This window comes from Arachis ipaensis, chromosome B9 (genome assembly GCF_059453495.1).
Source record: "Arachis ipaensis isolate K30076 ecotype BB chromosome B9, ASM5945349v1, whole genome shotgun sequence".
In the NCBI taxonomy this organism is placed as follows: Eukaryota; Viridiplantae; Streptophyta; class Magnoliopsida; order Fabales; family Fabaceae; genus Arachis; species Arachis ipaensis.
In genome coordinates, this window is record NC_142444.1 from 140,241,677 (window position 1) to 140,261,316 (window position 19,640).

The following is a 19,640-nucleotide window of genomic DNA, read 5'->3' on the forward strand; positions in this document are numbered from 1 at the left end:
AAATATTAAAATAAAATTTTTAATTTTAAATTTGCTAACGCAGAAGAGATGAGTGTTTACTTATCAAATAAATGAATAGTGTGTGCAATTTTGATAAATTTTAGAGAATGTGAGTTTACATTCACCATGAATTTTTTGGTTAAATTTTTGTGTGTAAATTGTCAAAGAATATTAGCAACTAAAATTTAACATAACGTCACGGTTTATGAGCTTTTCTTCTTTTGTTGTATCTAAGATGTGATATAATAAGATACTTCCTACTTCTTTTAATCCTTAACTTAATAATAGAAGAATCAAATGATTACTATCTCAATTATTCCATATTTATTGCTATTACACAATACACACCTTGAATTTTATCAGAAAAAAAGAAGACACGTTGCTACTTACTAGTGACCTTAAAAAGTATTGCACCCACCAAATTAATCCTACTAAATATACCTATGAATATAAGATTAGCCTCTTCTAGCTAGGGGGGAGGATAATGTATGTAATTTATTCAAATCTTCACAATGTAATAAGCTCTTGCATTTAAGTGCAAATTTGGAAATATGAGTAAATATTTAATCTTAAATTAACTAACTTGAAACAATGATTATTGATCATCAAAGTTAATAACTTAAAAAATTATTACTTTAGAAAAGAATAGGAGTAGTCAAACTCTTATTAATAGGACCATTAAGATAGGTCAAGTTATCAGGATAATTTGATTGATTTTGCTTTTAAAATTATGTTGGTTTAAATTTTGGGTTAAACGGATTGAGTTAATTAATTCTAAAAAATATAGGTTAAATGGATTATTAGTAAATTCTTTTATATTTAAAAATAATTATTTTAGTAAATATTTTTTTATTTGACTCAAAAATTCGATCCATCAACCAAAAATACTGTTTATTTAAAATTTTGAACTAAAAATGATATTTTTTATTAAAATATTTTTTAAAAAATAAAATAAAAAGTTAAGCCTATCGAACTTACTATAAATAGTCTAAAAATATACTCTTTATTATTGAAATTTGCTAAAAATATTTTTAATTCTTATTTTATTTTAATTTTATCCCAAAAATTTTCAATTTGTATCAAATATATTTACGACTAATTTTTAAAAAAACTTAAGATCAATTCAAGAATAATTTTACAAGAACAAATTTTAACACAAACAAACAAAATATAGTTATTATATTTAATGCAAATAAAAAAATTTTAGGATAAATTAAAATAAAATAAAATTTATTGATATTTTTAAAATTTTTAATAAATTAAAAAAAATATACTTTTACTCTTTAATTTTTAGGATATTTTTCAACTAAAATGTCAAGGATTATCCACTGCAAATTTGAACTAAATTTTATGATTTATCACTGATTATTAAATTACTATATATATAAATAAGATTCAATTTTTTTATACTTACTTAAATAAATAAATAAATAAAATAACTATTCCACCTAGTCAAATTAGTTAAAAATGTTATGTTTGTTAAGATGAGAACACAACTTCTTGCAAAACAGTTATTTGGTAATAAAATACATTAGTAAAACATATTGATTAAAATTACAGATTTCTGAAGGGGTTAATTATGTCCAAGTTTAGGTTAATAAAACTTTACTAATAAATGATTAGAAAGAGAAAATAAAATAAAAAAGAAATTTGGTGTTTAAGAATGAAGGACACACATACACCACAGGGTGAGGTTACTGTCTCTATTTCTCTCTCTTCTGCCCCTAACTTTCTCTCTCTATCTCTATTTTGTGATTTTCTCTCTCCTCTGTAATAATTTATAAATTCTCACATCATACTCTCCTTTCATCTCTCTCTCTTTTTCCTTTTCTGCGTTTTCATTCATTCACTCATCTAATCATCTTCTTCCATCAATTTCTCTATTTCAATCTTATTTTCTCTAATTTCTTTTCCATTCTCACGCAATTCTAGGGTTTCTTTTTTCCCCTCTTTTGATCACACAATCGCGCAACACCCTCCCAGGTAACACCTACCCTCCCCTCATTCATATACCTTCTTCTGCTTCTACTGCTTTTCCATTCTGTACCCTAATTGCCCCTTCTCATTGATCCCAATTTTGTTTTCATAATTCAATTCGCGGTTTGATTGCCGTAAAGTTTGAGTTTTTTTTTTTGTGCTATTTTTCTGGTTTTGTGTTTATTGTTATTTGTGTGTTTTGATTATGACTCGTATCGTTTATCAGGTGGCATGTGTGGGGCTTTGAATTTCGGTTTGATTAGGGAAGTCCCTTTTCTGTGTTCCCCCCATTTTCCACCCATGGGTGTGACTCTCAGATTGGGGTCACCGTTTTTCTTTTTCTTTTTTGTTTTTCTTTTTGGTTTCCGGGAGATTGAGATGGTGGTTTAGCAACTGGGTTGTATTTCTTACAGGCTTTCAGGAAATAGTTGTTTGTGTTCATTTATGCTTGGTGGGGTTGATACTTGAGAGGGATAGAGGCTGGGGTTTGGTTCTATATATAGTAGTGTGTAGCAGTGGTTAGGAAGTTACAGAGGTTCTGTGAGGATGACAGATGTTCAGCCACTACAGCAGAAGCCTGAGTCTGCCGATTCTCATGCTGAGTTCGAGCGTGGACTGGAGGACTTTATGCGTGGGCAGTTGGATGATTGTATGTCATTTGCCTCCTGTAGTTCCTCCCAGGCTCAGGGGGATGAGGAAGATGAGGGTGATCAGCTAGCTCGGAGGAGGCGTAGGTCTGATCTCGAAGGGGATGATTTGGCGGAGTCCTCGGCTGCACAGAGGCGCCACTCGCGAATTTTGAGTAGGTGGGCTGCTCGGCAGGCGCAGGAGATGATAACTACTATTGAGAGGAGGAATCGTGAGTCTGAGTTGATGGCGCTGGCTGGGTTGCACACGGTGTCTATGTTGGACTCCTCTTTCTTGAGGGGATCACAGTCCCCAACTTCTGGACAGGAGGGTGCCGTGGAGAGACCGAGCACTCAGGCATCTGCTATTCTGCAGATGTGGCGCGAATTGGAGGATGAGCATTTGTTGAACAGGGCTCGTGACAGGATGAGGGAAAGGTTGAGGCAACAGAGGGGTTCTGAGTCTAATACCAATGGGTCCAGTACCATGTCTGATAGTCGAGGCAGTGAGAATCAAGGCAGTTTGGGGGATGCGAGTGAAAGCGAAAATGATTTTGGTACTTGGTCGCATGATCGGATTGAATCGCGGAATGCACGTGGGGACCATCTTGTGTCTAGCAGGGAGCAATCTCCTGATCTTGGCGAAGTCGAGAGGGAGAGAGTTAGACAGATTGTTCGAGGATGGATGGAAAGCGGTATTGGTGATCATTCATCGAATGTGAATCAGAGAAACAATAATGGTAGAGCAGAATGGCTTGGAGAAACAGAGCGTGAGAGGGTAAGAATTGTCAGGGAATGGGTGCAAATGACTAGCCAACAGAGAGGCTCACGTGGGAGCCGGAGGGATGCTCAAGTCGATCGAGCACGCGATGTGGTTGCTGATCATGATGAAGGCCAGCCAGAGCATGTTCGGCGGGACATGTTGAGGCTGCGTGGAAGACAAGCTCTAGTTGATTTGCTTGTGAGGATAGAGAGGGAAAGGCAAAGAGAGCTGCAGGGATTGTTGGAGCACCGAGCTGTATCTGATTTTGCTCACCGCAACCGCATTCAGGTCTGTTGCGTACCCTGTCAGAATTCCTTTGCAATTCATGGTTCTTTTAGTCATGGTGTCCTCAATTAATCTTGAGTTGATTATGTAAGTTAGTCATACAAGAACTGTGATTTAATTCAAGGAGATAAAAACTTATATTATTGTGTGGATTTTAACTCTATAAAACTCATTTTATGTTGTGTTTGTGTTAATATGAATAATAATATACATACATTTGTCTCTGTTGTGTGGTACATCTGATCTGGACTGTTGCATTTCAATTCTTTGTATACTTCCTGTTGTAAATTGACTATTTATACGAGTTGGTGTTTTTCAGTCTTTGCTCAGAGGTAGATTCCTCCGAAATGAAAGAACTGTTGAAGATGAGAGACCTCCGTCTACGGCTGCAAGTGAATTAGTGCAGTTGAGACAACGACATACAGTCTCTGGTATAAGGTATGGAAATCAAACAACTTGATAATCTTTTTAAACCAGTGTGGTGGGTGGCCTATTCTGCCTATTACTCATCTTGGAGCTTCTGCTTTAGAAATAAGACAAAAATTCAAAAGGTGATCTAGATGTATCTGTGTCTGCCAAGGGCTCAAGGCTTGTTAATTTCTATGCTAATTGTTGAGTTTTCTTTTAGTTGTATTTCTTATGATTTGCAAAATAAATAACTGTTATGCACAATGGTTGATTTTCATTCATTATATTTTTGTATACCCACTGTTTATGGGCAATATTTTTGCCGCTTTAGCTTTTTGTTTATCAATGTTATTATAGGAAAGGTCATTCAGTTCTTTTTTTTTTTTTTAATTTACTACTTCTCTCTCTCTCTCTCTCTCTATATATATATATATATATATCACACAAAGAATTGGATATTTTTCCTTCTGACATTGAATTACTATTCCCATACTAGTAATTGTGGTAAGATGTTGATTATAATTTTTTTTCCATCAGTATGTAGTGTATTCTTTAAATTTGCGTTGTGAAGTTCAACGCACAAGGTTGTCTAGTGTGAGCTTGGCTCATTCTTTCTGCTGTACTACCCCCAACCACCGGGGAAAAAAACATTTTTTTGCCCAATTTTTTCCTCCACAACCATGAACTATCATATATCTCTAGGATATATGTTCTTATGTTCGGTATTATTTATTTATACAGAATACAATATGGTGATGATTGTTGACTACAAGTTCGAATGTTTGTTGCTAGTGATTGTCATGTACTAACTTATCTAGTTGTAATTTAGGGAGGGGTTTCGTTCAAGATTAGAGAATATTGTTCGTAGTCAAGCAAGTACCAATTCTGATACTGCATCAAATAGTAACATTAGTGAAAGTGATGGGAGCCAAGGAAACAACCTGTTGGATGCCCAACAAGAAAATTACGAACAAGAGCAGATTAGGAACTTGGAATCTGATGTCCGTCAGTTGCCTAGTCAAACAGGAACTGTGGAGGGTAGCACGAATGAGAGTATTAGTTGGCAAGGTGGTGGTAATCAAGGAGGAACTCGGCAGGAACAGATTACTGAAGATGCGGAAGGAAACTGGCAGCAGAGAACCTATGATTGGCCACAAGAAACTCCCAGAAATTTAGCTGGGGAAGACACACATCCACAAGAAGCACAGAGAGTTTGGCATGAGGATAGTACAAGGGAAACTGTTGGTAATTGGTCTGAAGGACCTTCTGTAGCTCCAAGGAATCGCCGTGGTGTTCCTATTAGAAGATTCAATAGATTTCATCCACCCGATGATGATAATGTGTACAGTATGGAGCTTAGAGAGCTGCTAAGCAGGTAATGCTCCCCTTTTCAGTTTTCTTCCTCACAGAAGGAGCTCTCTAACGGTGTATCATTTATATGTGCTAGCGCGTGCTTAATCCTTTCCAAAATCTAAAACAAATGAACCATTTTATATGTTGAAAAGTATACTGATTATGTTCTGATACTTCATGTATTGGCACTTCTATTTCTTCTACTCTTCAAGAGTATAGTTATGGGTTTGTATATTTGTGTTTCAGGAGAAGTGTTTCTAATCTTCTTCGCAGTGGCTTCCGTGAAAGTCTTGACCAATTAATTCAGTCATATGTGGAAAGGCAAGGTCGTGCACCAGTTGACTGGGATTTGCATAGGAACTTGCCCATACCAACTCCTGCCTCAACCGAGCAGGACACTGATCAGCAAGGGGATGAACGCAATGAGGGTCGGCATGAAGGTATCAACAGACCTACACTGGTGATGCCATCACCTCCAGTACCTCCACCACAACCACTGTGGCACCAGGATCTGCATCAAACTGGATGGTCTCGCCATAGCATGCATCGTTCTGAAATCGTGAGCTTCTTCTAAAGACTTGTGTACACATATTTTGGTGGTTTTTTCTATTATAAAAATTCTGAATTTTTAACCAAAAATATTGTTGCCCATATATTTACGCATCCCTTCCCATCACCCTCATTTATATAATACCATTTACCATGGCAAGTAATCCACTGATTTGTGATGTTTCATGCCAAATTTTGAATTATCTTTTTATTTGTCAAATCCCAAATAATCTCTCATCTGATTGGGAACAGGAATGGGAGATAATGAATGATCTAAGATCAGATATGGCAAGACTTCAGCAAGGCATGAATCACATGCAGAGGATGTTGGAAGCGTGCATGGATATGCAGCTCGAGTTGCAGCGCTCTGTCAGACAGGAAGTTTCTGCAGCTCTGAACCGCTCAGCTGGTGAAAATGGTGTGCGCTCTTTTCCTAATTATAGTATATTTTAGTTTTCCCTCATTGCCTTGAAGGAATTCATTAAGGATAGTGAAGCTTTGTTGGTGGAACTCATTTGATTGTTAGATAAATGTCTCTTTACTTTTCTCTTCATTCATGTAATTTATTAACTCAACGTAGGCATGGTTGCTGAGACATCTGATGATGGGTCCAAGTGGGGGCATGTGAAAAAGGGAACTTGCTGCGTTTGTTGCGATAACCATATCGATTCACTTCTGTATAGGTATATTTACTGGGTAATGCTAAGGTGAAGTTTTGGTAAAGAGTGAAAGATTGTCTTTTTTAGAATAGAAAAAATCCACCAATAAAAATTGATCATGTTTATACTAAAACTAGTAAAAATCTTCACTCTATCCAATCCTACTCTTCAGCAAAGAATTTCCCATATTTACTCGGTTCTTAACAATTTGTTTTCCAGATAGTGGTTTCGTCTATTGATTTGTTTGTTTCTCCATATTGAAATTTGTTGCAGATGCGGGCACATGTGCACTTGCTCAAAATGTGCCAATGAGTTAGTTCGCGGCGGAGGTAAGTGTCCTTTATGCCGAGCACCGATTGTTGAGGTGGTCCGAGCATATTCCATACTGTAAAAAAAGGAAGTTAAAAGGGCATTGGGAAAAAAGTTTAAAAAAGACAGAGAAAAAAAGAAAAGGCGTTGTAAAAACGATCTGAGGGTGTTTTGAGTCTCAGTTCTTTCCCGGGGTTCTTATTTATAGTGTTGAGTAGGGTTGCCTTTGTTTTTCTGATTATATGTGGAACTCCTTGAATTGTATAATTGGAATAGCAAATGGCTCTGTTGATTCATCATTCTTGCGTAAATAAAATAGTTATTCTTTCTAAATCTTTCTTGTTTTATTTTATTTTTGAATAAATTCATCTCGCATACATAGACATAGAATCCCACTCCTACTCCTACCGGTAAAAAACAGAAAAGAGAAAAGAAATAATAATATATAAGGGAACTGGTGATTGTTATTATTATTATTATGGCTCCAGTAATTGTAAATTGTAAGTAGGTACTACATATTGGCCTTGTGTCAAACTCAGTTGTTTTCTCTTCTCAATTGCTCTCAAACTGTAAGCCAATCAGTTTTACTATTACACAATGATGGGAGGAAAAAAAGATTTAGCAAGAAGTATTTAAAGATTTTATTTACGATATTGAACCATTTAAAGTACTAAAACTTGAAGTAGCATTTTAAAGTTGCTGATTGCTCTAAACGTTTAACTCATGACATAGGGTGCCTATGATTTAGCGTTTGAAATATGAAAAATACGTTTGAAACTTTTTATTTGGCTACTTTATTTTTTTGTAAATTCACTTATTAGCGTTGAATCATGAATTAGAAAAATTTATTTCCTTTTTACCAGTCCTACTCCGTACATATTATTTTGTTTATGGAATGTCGTATAAACTTTTTTTTTATTATTTATCTTTTTTTTAATTTTATTTGATATCGTATAATTCTATAATTGTAATTTTTGTGTATTATATTTACTATTATTATTATTATTTTATAATATAGATTATTGATCTCATTTAGTAGAGCAAATTAACTAAAAATTTAATCATAAGCAATAATAATAGTGGAAAATTATAGTGCACTAAAAGAGTATAAAGAGTACTAGACCAAAAAAAATAGTATAAAAAGAATACTAGCAAAAAGTATTGAAAAGAATTGAACATGCTTAGAAAAATAACATGTTTGAATATAACTAAAATTTATATATTTTTTAATAAAAATAGTGTCTTTATGTACTGATTTTGTATAATGTATTATAATATCTTTTATATACTTTATTAGAGTTTTATAATTTAATTTAATACTCATTTATGTTAACCTGTTAAACTATTGGTTTATTTGTATATTATTTTTTATTTTTGATAAAATTTATTTGTATATTATTTTTTATTTTTGATATACAACATATTTTGTTATTTTTTATATATTATTTTTAGTTTAATAATTAAATATTAATTTTTTTATAAAATTGATTAATAAAATTATTTATTTAAATGTCTAAAATAAAGGGTTAAGTACGATTTTGGTCCCTAAGATATGAGCCGAAAATTTTTTTCGTTTCCAGCCTATTTTGTATATAAAATCGTCCTTAAGGTTTCACGTAGTCTTAAAATTGTCCTTAGCGAGGAAATATATTTTTTAAAGACGATTTTACTCCTTATGGTGTCGTTTCCTTTCTTTCATTCCCGTAAAATCATTTCTTCTTCCTCAATTAACTTATAACGTTTGAGAACACACTGATTCTTTGTCATGTTTGTGTGATACCCTAAGAACGCATTTCTGCGAAGACGAGCCACGCTGGTTGTTGAAGAGATTTCGTTGTTGGGAGCTCCACCCAGGGTGTGGTGTCACAGAAGTCACTTATCTTCATCGTTGTAGAGAGTCGTTGTTGATATATGTTTAGTTTCCATGTGTTGCCTCTTTACCTCAACTATTTCTTACATTTGGGTGGTTTGAGCATGGTTATACTATTGATGCATCTGAGTGGTTTTAGGGTTCAGTGTAGGGCTGATTGACTGTGTATAAAACTAAGGTTTGATGATGATGCATTTCTTTTCTTTTTTGTTTGTTTTAGTAATGTATTGCGTTGAATAATAGGGTGTTGTCAGAGTAGAAGATGGGGTACTTTAACATGAGGGTGCATCATGGGGTTCATTTGGTTATGATAATAGGGTATTTAAGTATCTGAAGGGGCAAACTATAATTATTGAAGAAATTGATGGTGATCAGTGGTCTGCGTTTGAGGTCTATGAAGAGTTAAGACAGTTTGGTTACTTGGAGTCTAACATATCAGCATTATGGTATAAAGATCCCATAGTGGAGAATTGTGAGAAAATGTTGAAAGGTGACTTAGATGCAATTGGGATGTGCAGAATAGCTCAGATGAAGCACTTAGTGGATTTGTTTGTGGTCCATGAAATTAGGGATAAGGAGGGGTTCCCTGAAGTTAGTTATGTCGATGTTGGGGGAGTTAATGAGGGTGTTGAAGGTGAGGAGGATAATGGTGCTGCTTTTGAGATGGCGCTTTATGAAAGAGAGCAACAAATGAGTGTGAATTAGCAAGATGATGAGACTGTGACTAAGGTTGTCGCAGTTGACGATGAAACTGTGACTGAGGCTGTGACAGTTGATGAAGGACAGAGTGAAGGCGATAGTGATGAAGACAGTGATGATATGGAATATGTGCCATCCAATGAAGAAGGGGACAGTGCACATGACATCCACTTCACTGACAGTGAAAAAGAGTATGAATATGATAGTCGATTCGGAGAAATGAATTCTGTGCCAAAGGTGTCTACTGTTACCAAGGACAAGGATGTTGTAACAAGTGGGTTAAGTAATGAAGAAAGTGCAGACAGTGATGAACTAGAGGTAGACCATATGGTTGGTGGATATGAGGTGGAGGCTGATGATCCTGAGGAGGAGGATGATGATGGTGGATAAGATTGTCAGGGTCAAAGGTTTCTGATAAACCCATATTTTATGATATATTTTGTGCCTAATTTAAGTGATTTATTTAATCCTTCACTCACTTATTCATGTTAATTGCATGATTTTACTTTCCCTTCCTTATTATGTGATGTATGTGAAAAACATGTTTCCTATGCTTTAAAAGTAATTATTTTAATTACCCTTTACTTCCATTCGATGCCGTGATTCGTGTGTTGAGTAGTTTCAGATCTTCTAAGGCAAGAATGACTTAAATGATGAAAAGGAAACATACAAAAATGGAAGGAAAGCACAAAATGGAGTTTTTGAAGAAACTGGCAACGACGCGATCACATGGACGACGCGGCCGCATGCCAGCGCGAATTAATAGCGACGCGACCGCGTGCTTGACGCGATCGCGCACCTTGAGCGAAACGCATATGACGCAAACGCATGACTGACGCGATCGCATGACAAGGAAAACTCCAAACGACGCGACCGCGTGACCCACGCGGACGCGTGACAGAGGCCACGTACCAGAAATTACAGAAAATGCTCCCAGCGATTTCTGAAGCCCTTTTGGCCCAAATCCAAGTCCAGAAGGCACAGATCAGAGATTATGAAGTGGGGAAATGCATCCATTCAAAAGAGAGTCTCCAATTAGTTATTATTCATGATTTAGATGTAGTTTTGAGGGAGAGGTTCTCTCCTCTCTCTTTTAGGATTTAGATTTAGGATTTTATTCGCTTTCAGGATTATCTCTTTTTATCATGTTTAACATTCCTTTTTATTTATCTTTTCAATTTAATTTATGAATTCTTCTACGTTACAGATTACTTTTTTGAATTAATGTTATTTGAGGTATTTCGGTTTACAATTGTTTCTTTTATTTATATTAATGTTGCTTCCAATCTGAAGACATTTTTATTCCAGTAGATTTACTTTTCTTTTTTGGTCTTGGTTAAGAAATCAGTAACTCAGGAGTTATCAAACTCAACATGATTGATAATTGTTATCTTTGCTAATTGAATTGAACTTCAATAATCCCAATCTTTCCTTAGGGATTAACTAGGATTTGAGGATCTAACTAATTAGTCACTTGACTTTCCCTTGCTCTAGCAAAGGTTAACTAAGTGGAACTAAGGTTCAATTTTCATCATCATTGATAAGGATAACTAGGATAGGACTTCCAATTTCTCATACCTTGCCAAAAGTTTATTTTACAGTTATTTATTTATTTTACAGTCTTTTACTTATTTTAATTGCAATTCAATTCACTTGTTCCTCATCTTCAAAGCCCCGATTTACAATCTTCATAACCAATAATAAGAACATACTTCCCTGCAGTTCCTTGAGAAGACGACCCGAGGTTTGAATACTTCGGTTATCAATTTTAAAGGGGTTTGTTACTTGTGACAACCAAAACGTTTGTAAGAAAGGTTGATTGCTTGGTTTAGTAACTATACTTGCAACGAGAGTTTACTATAATTTCTAAACCATCAATCTTCAGTTCTTCAGTTTCCAATCCATAAACCTCAAAAAGACATGACTAACTACAAGTGGAAAGTGGGGACACTTTATGTTTAAGCAGGAATTGAAGGATACTGTGACAGCTTATGCAGTTCAGACAGCAAGAAACATCAAGTTCAAGAAGTGTGATTTAGAAAGGGTGAGGGCTATTTATCAGAAAGAGTGTCCTTTCTAGGAAGGAGTCAACATGGCAACTAAGAAGAAAGAATTTACAACATACTTGCATGCAAACACACAAGGTTGGCATAATGCATTCCAAATGACTAGGGAACCAATTTAAGAAGAAGGTGGAGTCTAATCCTATGATCAAAGATAAAAGAATTGGTGGCAAAGGTACACAAAAAGTGGAATCTAACCGTAACTAAATCAATGGCAACAAAAACCAAGCAAGAGGCATTAAGCCAGATTCAAGGTGCATTTAGGGAGCAGTATAAGAGGATTAACAACTACTGTGTCGAACTTCTACGAGCAAATCTAGGATCATCGGTTTACTTGAAAGTGGTAAGGTCCCCGGATTTTGCTCAGGAGGTCCAGAACTCAAGCTTGATGAATTGTTGTATATTCCAGAGAATGTATGTATGCTTTGATGCATGCAAAAAAAGTTTTCAACATTGTAGACCATTTGTGGGGTTTGGATGGATGCTTCTTGAAGACTCCTCAAGGTGGACAGTTACTGACTGCAATCGGAAGAGACCCGAATGACCAGATGCTTCCAATTACTTATGCAGTGGTTGAAGTTGAGACAAAGAATTCTTGGGTTTGGTTTTTGCGCCATCTAGCCGACAATTTGAGACCTAAGAAAATTGCAAAATGTACCTTCATGTCTGATTAGCAGAAGGTAATGGAAAAGCATTTTTAATAACAGGGTCAAAGGCTTCTAATTATGATGCTATGCTTATTGTGCTAACAAATGCTTATATATATATATATATATATATATATATATATATATATATATATATATATATATTTTATATGTTTGATAGGGTTTGTTACCAGCGTTTGAAGAGGTCATACCAGGGGTCGACAACAAATTCTACGTGAGACATTTGTATAGAAATTTCAGGAAGAAGTTCTCTGGTTTGAAGCTGAAGAATAGAATGTGAAAATGTACAAAGACAACACATTGGAAGGGGTGGGAGAACGAAATGAAATCACTGAGAGCTATGAACGAGGGAGCATTTCGACATCTAAACGCATTCCACCCAAATTTTGGTCACGATCTAGATTTAAATCTTATTCAAAATGTGACATCCTTGTGAATAACATGAGTGAAAGTTTTAATGCTGTGATAGTAGAGGCTAGAGAGAATCCTATTGAAACCATGTTAGAGGATATTAGGGTGTATCTCATGACTAGATGGGCTGCCAATAGGGATAGAATCTAGCATTATCAGGGAAATATAATGCCTATCATTAGGAAGAAGCGGGAGAAAAGGGCAAGGTTAGCTAGGGAGTGGAGGCTATACTAGTCAGCTGTAAACAAGTATGAGGTCAGGTGTGAAATACAAAAATTTGTTGTGGATCTTGCTGCCTCTAAGTGTTCTTGCAGGAAGTGACAAATGAGTTGATTTCTATGTTCTCATGCAATTAGTTGCATCCTATGTTTCTCCACAAAAGTTCAAGAAAATGACAAAATTACCTCCTAGAACTTTGAGACAACTCTAGAATTTGCTTGTAATGTTATTTTGCTTACCATTGGGTTACTCAATAGAAAACAGTATTTTGTGCAAGATTTAGGTTACTGTTTTTTGGATTTAGGTGTTTAAGTGTCTTTAATTATCTCTGGTTGTGTTGAATTGTCTATTTTGTTTAAGTGGCATGGACCATAGTACTGTTGAATTATGTATGTTGTTTAAGTGGCATGGACCATAGCTCTAAGATTTGGTTACTGTATGTGATTTGGGTTTAGATTTCTTTAAGCTATGTGTTGAATTGTGAAACTTGAAGTTGTCTTTAATTGAATTGAAATTGGCCAATACTTCATTACTTATTGCTATATTGTTATATTGAAATTCTGATTCAACAGTCAAGCTTGGAAATGTTAACATCAATTTCATTCATAACTTCAAATAGGGACACAAACAATACATCATTAAACTATTGTAACATCCCAAATTTACCTAAAATCTTACCAATCCAACACAACAATCTCCTCAAAATAGACTAACTAATAATCAGAAATTTAGGTGCATTCCATATGGTTGCTTTAACTTATATAGATTCTGCAGCAACAAAAATATAAAACTAATCCACCCAACCATCCCTAAAGTAGTGACAACCCTAAAGCTTACATTCAACATCCTTCAATCTTGCTTTCAAACTTATAATTTTTCTCCTAGTCCTTGCAATTTCAATATCCTGCTGTGCTCCTTCAGATTTCGGGTCTGTCCAACGAAAAAAATCACATCCATCCTGAACCTGTAACAACCCATTACCATAAGAGGAAAAATCCACATCCCCAAACTCTAATTCACATAAAATAATAATAACATACCTCATAGTAGATGTAACTCCAAAATTTTTGGTCTGGGTTCTCCTACATTGCGGAAGTTCGCAAAACTGGCCTTTCTCCATATTCGCGTAGCAACACTTTACTATGCGCAGAAGAACAAATCGCGAAGATATTGAACTGTGACGCCATGGACGCAGTGCTATTGAACCTTAGAACTTCTTCTCCCCTCTGAGCATTCGAAGAGGAGGACGATGATATTATCTTCTTCACACGACGCTCATTTATCTATTTATTTGTTTGTTTATTATTATTATTATTATTATTATTATTATTATTATTATTATTATTATTATTATTATTATTATTATTATTTGTTAAAAAATCAGTAACAAACACCAACGACCACAGGGGGTATAATTGTCCGAAAAATGATTTTAAAACTATGTAGAATTTTAGAGACGATTTTAAATGCAAAAAAAGGTTGGGAACAAAAAAAATTTTTCGATATATACCTTAAGGACCAAAATCGTACTTAACCCAAAATAAAATGATAAGATAATATAAAGAAGTTATTCAAATTTATGTTCTTTTTAATAATTTTTTATGTAAAAGTAATTTTAAATGAGAAACTTTTGGGACTAACAATTTTTAGTAATTTTGTCCATCATTTATCTAGTACAAATACTAAATTGTCTTTAACAAATAAATTTTATTAATTCATGTGTGCAAACTCTGAAAAATGAAGATGCAAATTGTATTGATTCATATAAGCAAAATTCTGGTAAATATAGGTGTAAATTATATGCTTTTTGTGTATAAAATTTCTGTAAATATAGATGCAAATTATTACTGACCAAGTACTGACAAAAGATGATAATATTTACTGACCATATAACATTGATTATTTTAAATAATATAATTCAAACAATATTTATTATCATATTCATTTTTATATTAAAATTATCAAACATAAATCACATTTATAAAATTTATTTTTTATTAAAATCAACTTTAAAAATCAATTTAATACAAATTTCAGTTTATAAATTTTAATCCAAACACACATATCATACTAGGTAATATACTAATATTATTGAAGTTGCACAAATCACAATTCATGTGATAGAAACAAGAGACTGAGAGAATAATATGAAAAATGTATTATTGAGTTGTCGGTGAGGTATAATATACAAGGGGTATTTATAGGTGCTAAATGAATCAAAGTAATAAAGACATAGAATCCTACAATTAATGTACAGATATGCTATATAAATATAGACGATACTAATTGATCTAAATTGATTCTAAGTAATGATTCTCTAACATCATGGTAAATAAAGTTATCTTGAACGACATATTCGAAACTGAATCATCAATGAGTGCCCCAGCCCCCATGTGATAACATAATCCTGTTCAGTGTGCCTTATTTGTTATCTTGATATTAAGCACTTCACCGTGACACAATAGATGCCACATAGATTTGTATACTTCTGTTTTCTTGTATTTGTCAACGTCATTTTTTATTTACATATTTTTTCATCGTTATGTATGTCTAGTTGCAAAATTCATTAAAGATATACCCAAAATGTGATAGTGTTTTTGTTAGAGAATCATTAGTTAGAATCAATTTAGATCAATTAGCATCGTCTATATTTATATAGCATATCTGTACATTAATTGTAGGATTCTATGTCTTTATTACTTTGATTCATTTAGCACCTATAAATACCCCTTGTATATTATACCTCACCGACAACTCAATAATACACTTTTCATATTATTCTCTCAGTCTCTTATTTCTATCATGGTATCAGAGCCAGGTTTTTTTTTTTCCGATGAATATTAGTTCATAGCCCCTTTGTTTGTCCTTGTCGGCAGTGTTCTTTGGCCTCCTTTTTCGTTCTCTTTTTGACGCTTTGGTTCGTCACCCCCATAACCATCTTGTTCGTCTCGTCGCCGTGATTCCAACGCAACCAGAACCGTTGCCATCCGCCTCCGGACGCGCCTCCACGCGCCGCTGAAAGACGCTGCCACGACCAGGTTGATTTCCCTCCAGCTTCCACCCGTGCCACTTTGCTCGCAATTTTCGAGTTGTTTCCAACGCTTTGGTTCGTCACCTCCGGCATCATCGTGTTCTTCTCTCCGTCAGCTTTCCAACGCCGCCAAGATCGCCTCCAGAGACCGCCGCACGCGCCTCCACGCGCCTCCAGAACGTTGCTGTCCACCACATTCTTTTCTCCTCCAGAAGCTTCAGCAGCCGTTGGATCTTCGTGCAGATCGGACGTTCCTGGAGCGTCCACGTGTCACGCGCAAGCTGGTTGGGCAACCCTGACCCGCGACGACCCGACCCGACCCGCCCTTCGACCCGCGTGCCACCTGTCGCCAGCGTGCTTTCCTTCCGCGTATCACGTTCTGCCACGTGTCGTCACTCGCCGACGTGGCACTGACGCACCGCTGACGTGGCGCTGACGTGGCACTGACGTGGCGCTGACGTGGCCACCAAGTGGACCCTCCCTAAGGTTTTTTGGTGAGCTCTTTCCGATTCCACGCTCTGTTTTCTCGTTTTCTGCCCCGAATTTGCAGTTTTCTTCTTCCTTTTGCTATTTCTTCTATTACTATGAAAAACCGGATGTCTTTCAGCCTATCCCTGTTATTCTTAATGGCTCCAACTATGCACATTGGGTTGAAGCCATGCGAGGATTTCTTAAAGGGAGAAAATTATGGCGATATGTGACTGGTGATATTGCTTGTCCTGTTAAGCCAACTGTATCCAAAGATGGTGCCTCCAAATCCAAGGAGGATGCTGAGAAGGAGAAGGACTATGCAGAGAAATTGAAAGATTGGGATAGTAAAAATCATCAAATTATCACCTGGTTCTGCAACACTTCTACTCCTGGCATTCATTTACAGTTTGGGCGTTTTGAAACTGCTAAAGAGGTATGGGATCATTTGGCGAAACGTTACACTATCTCTGATCTCTCTCATCAGTACCAACTGCTTAAGGAACTTCATAGCCTTAAGCAAGAACGCGGCCAAGCAGTTTTTGATTTTCTTGCTCAGATGGAGATTATTTGGGATCAGTTGACCTCCTGTGAGCCTGTTCTTAAAGATCCCACTGATGCTAAGGCATATGAGGATTATCGGAACCGGACACGTCTCATCCAATTTCTGATGGCACTTACTGATGACTATGAGCCGGTCAGGGCTTCTCTTCTTCATCAGAATCCCTTGCCTAGTCTTGAAGATGCTCTTCCTCGTCTTAAGTCTGAAGAAACGCGCTTGGGATTGCTTCGTTCTAAAAGTGAAACTGTCTTTGCTGCCACCGACAGAAAGGGAAAAATCTGTCGCAATTATAATCGGCCTGGGCATTCCTTCTCCGACTGTCCTTCTATTGAATGTCGTAAGTGCAAACAAAAAGGCCACATTGGCTCCAACTGCCCGAAACTGTTCTGCCATTATTGTAAGCTCTCGGGTCACTTGATTGCTACCTGTCCTACTCGACCACCACGCTCAGATCAGAACAAGTATCACCCTCGTCCCAACAACTCTTCGCATGTGCCTGCCTCTACTGCTGCTGCTGCTACTGAGTCCACCTCTTCCACATCTCTCAACACACCTTCTGTCTCTCCATCAGATGTTGAAACCCTTCTTCGGCAACTTCTCTCTTTTTCTGGTAATACCCCCGCTACTCTTTCCACCCCTCCAGGTAATTCAAAATGGTATTTTGATTCTGGTTGTTTCAATCATATGTCTCCTTTGCGTCATCTTTTTTCGTCGTTGTCTCCCACTACAAATGCACCTTCTGTTAACACTGCTAATGGTTCCCTCTTGCATGCAACACATCACGGGGTTATTTCACAGTCCAATATTCATCTTTCTGATGCTTATCTTATTCCAAAATTGAATTTTAATCTTATCTCTGTCGGTCAGCTTGTTGAACTTGGTTTTGATGTCATTTTTTCAAATTCTGGATGTCGTGTGCAGGATCGTCGGACGGGAAAGATCATCGGGACTGGATGTAAGGTTGGACGCTTATTTGAGCTCGAGAACCTTCATGTTCCCTCTACAAATCTCTGTGCTGCTTCCTCTCCATCTACTCTTCACTTGTGGCACCGTCGTCTTGCCCATAGCTCCTTAGGCAAATTACGTCCTCTTATATCTACGGGTGTTTTAGGTCAAGTTCAAAATGAGTCTTTAGATTGCATTTCTTGTCGCACTGCAAAACAACCTGCCTTATCATTTAATAATAATTCCTCTATTGCATGCTCTCCTTTTGATCTTATTCATTCTGATGTTTGGGGACCCGCTCCCACCGCTTCTATGGGAGGGGCTCGATATTTTGTCCTCTTTATTGATGATTATTCCCGTTTTACTTGGGTCTATTTGATGACTAATCGTTGTGAGTTACCTCAGATTTATATTAATTTTGCCACTATGGTTCGAACACAGTTTTCAAAGGTCATTAAAATTTTCAGACGTGATAATGCTATGGAATATCGTGACTCCAAACTTTTAAATTTTCTCACTGAACAGGGTACTTTGTCCGAGTTTTCTTGTCCTGGTACCTCTCAACAAAATGGCAGAGCTGAGCGTAAACACCGTCATATTCTTGACTCTGTCCGTGCGATGCTTATTTCCTCTTCCTGTCCTGAGCGTGCTTGGGGTGAAGGTGTCCTCACTGCTGTTCATGCTATCAATAGACTCCCTTCTTCTGTTCTTGGTAACACTACTCCCTTTGAGCGTCTTTATCGTACTTCTCCCGATTACAGTTCTCTCCGGGTTTTTGGTTGTGTCTGTTTTGTCCTTCTTCAGCCTCATGAACATAATAAGCTTGAACCTCGGGCTCGCATGTGTTGTTTTCTTGGGTATGCTTCTGAACATAAGGGTTATCGTTGTTGGGATCCTATCTCTCGCCGTATTCGTATATCTCGTCATGTTGTCTTCTAGGAGCATCACATGTTCTCTAGTTTTTCCTCATTTGAGTCCATTCCTTCTACTCCATCACCGTTTTTTACTAACCCAAATGTTGATCTCTTTCCCAGTGATGATACTACAGGGCCTACCCCCAGTCCACCCCTCGAGGCTCCTGATCCTCCACCTTCTCCATCTCCCGATGATTCCAGTCCGGACGGCGATCCCGCTCCTAGCGTCATGCCTCCTCCTCCCACTCGTTCTTCTAGGGTAAGGAATCCCCCTCCTCATCTCCTTGATTATCATTGCTTTTCTACTATTCTTCATCAACATGAACCTAAGTCATTCAGAGAAGCCTCCACAAATCCAAATTGGCAACAAGCAATGCAGGAAGAAATACAGGCACTTGAAAAAGCACACACTTGGGATTTGGTTGATCCTCCTTCTGATCAGGAAGTTGTGGGCAGTAGATGGGTATACAAGATCAAGACTCGCTCTGATGGCTCTATTGACCGTTATAAGGCACGATTGGTTGCTCAAGGTTGTACGCAAGAGTATGGTATTGATTATGAAGAGACTTTTGCTCCTGTTGCTCGCCTTACGTCTGTTAGGGCTCTCCTTGCCATTGCTGCGGTTAAAAGATGGTCTCTTAGTCAGATGGATGTGAAGAATGCATTTCTTAATGGGGATTTGAAACAGAGAGTCTATATGAAACCACCTCCAGGATTTCCTTGTCCTTCCAGTAAGGTTTGTCTCCTTCGCAAGGCACTTTATGGACTTAAGCAAGCTCCTCGTGAATGGTTTGACAAGTTCAGCACTACCATATGCAGTCTTGGTTTTACTTCTAGTCCTCATGAGAATGCGCTTTTCAT

The 19,640-nt window shown here is 36.7% G+C and overlaps 1 protein-coding gene across 2 annotated transcripts; it reads left to right on the forward strand.

The window, feature by feature from the left end:
• The first annotated feature begins 1,663 nt into the window (after window positions 1-1,663).
• Window positions 1,664-7,262, forward strand: LOC107617373 (RING/U-box superfamily protein). Of its 2 annotated transcripts, XM_088498261.1 has the most exons (8): window positions 1,686-1,983; window positions 2,204-3,654; window positions 3,971-4,089; window positions 4,889-5,434; window positions 5,659-5,971; window positions 6,214-6,379; window positions 6,542-6,644; window positions 6,894-7,262. In XM_088498261.1, the coding sequence occupies exons 2-8, from the start codon at window positions 2,524-2,526 to the stop codon at window positions 7,009-7,011; spliced, it is 2,496 nt and encodes an 831-aa protein (XP_088354387.1). In that variant the 5' UTR covers window positions 1,686-1,983; window positions 2,204-2,523; the 3' UTR covers window positions 7,012-7,262. The 2 variants fall into 2 exon arrangements, with proteins under 2 accessions (XP_088354386.1, XP_088354387.1); XM_088498260.1 differs by having other exon boundaries at window positions 1,664-3,654.
• The last annotated feature ends 12,378 nt before the right edge of the window (window positions 7,263-19,640 follow it).

Coding starts and splice junctions, on each gene's coding strand:
- LOC107617373 (XM_088498260.1), top strand. CDS start 2,524: ATGACAGATGTTCAGCCACTACAGCAGAAGCCTGAGTCTGCCGATTCT. Junction 6,380..6,541: donor CCGCTCAGCTGGTGAAAATG/GTGTGCGCTCTT, acceptor AACTCAACGTAG/GCATGGTTGCTGAGACATCT. Junction 6,645..6,893: donor ATCGATTCACTTCTGTATAG/GTATATTTACTG, acceptor AATTTGTTGCAG/ATGCGGGCACATGTGCACTT.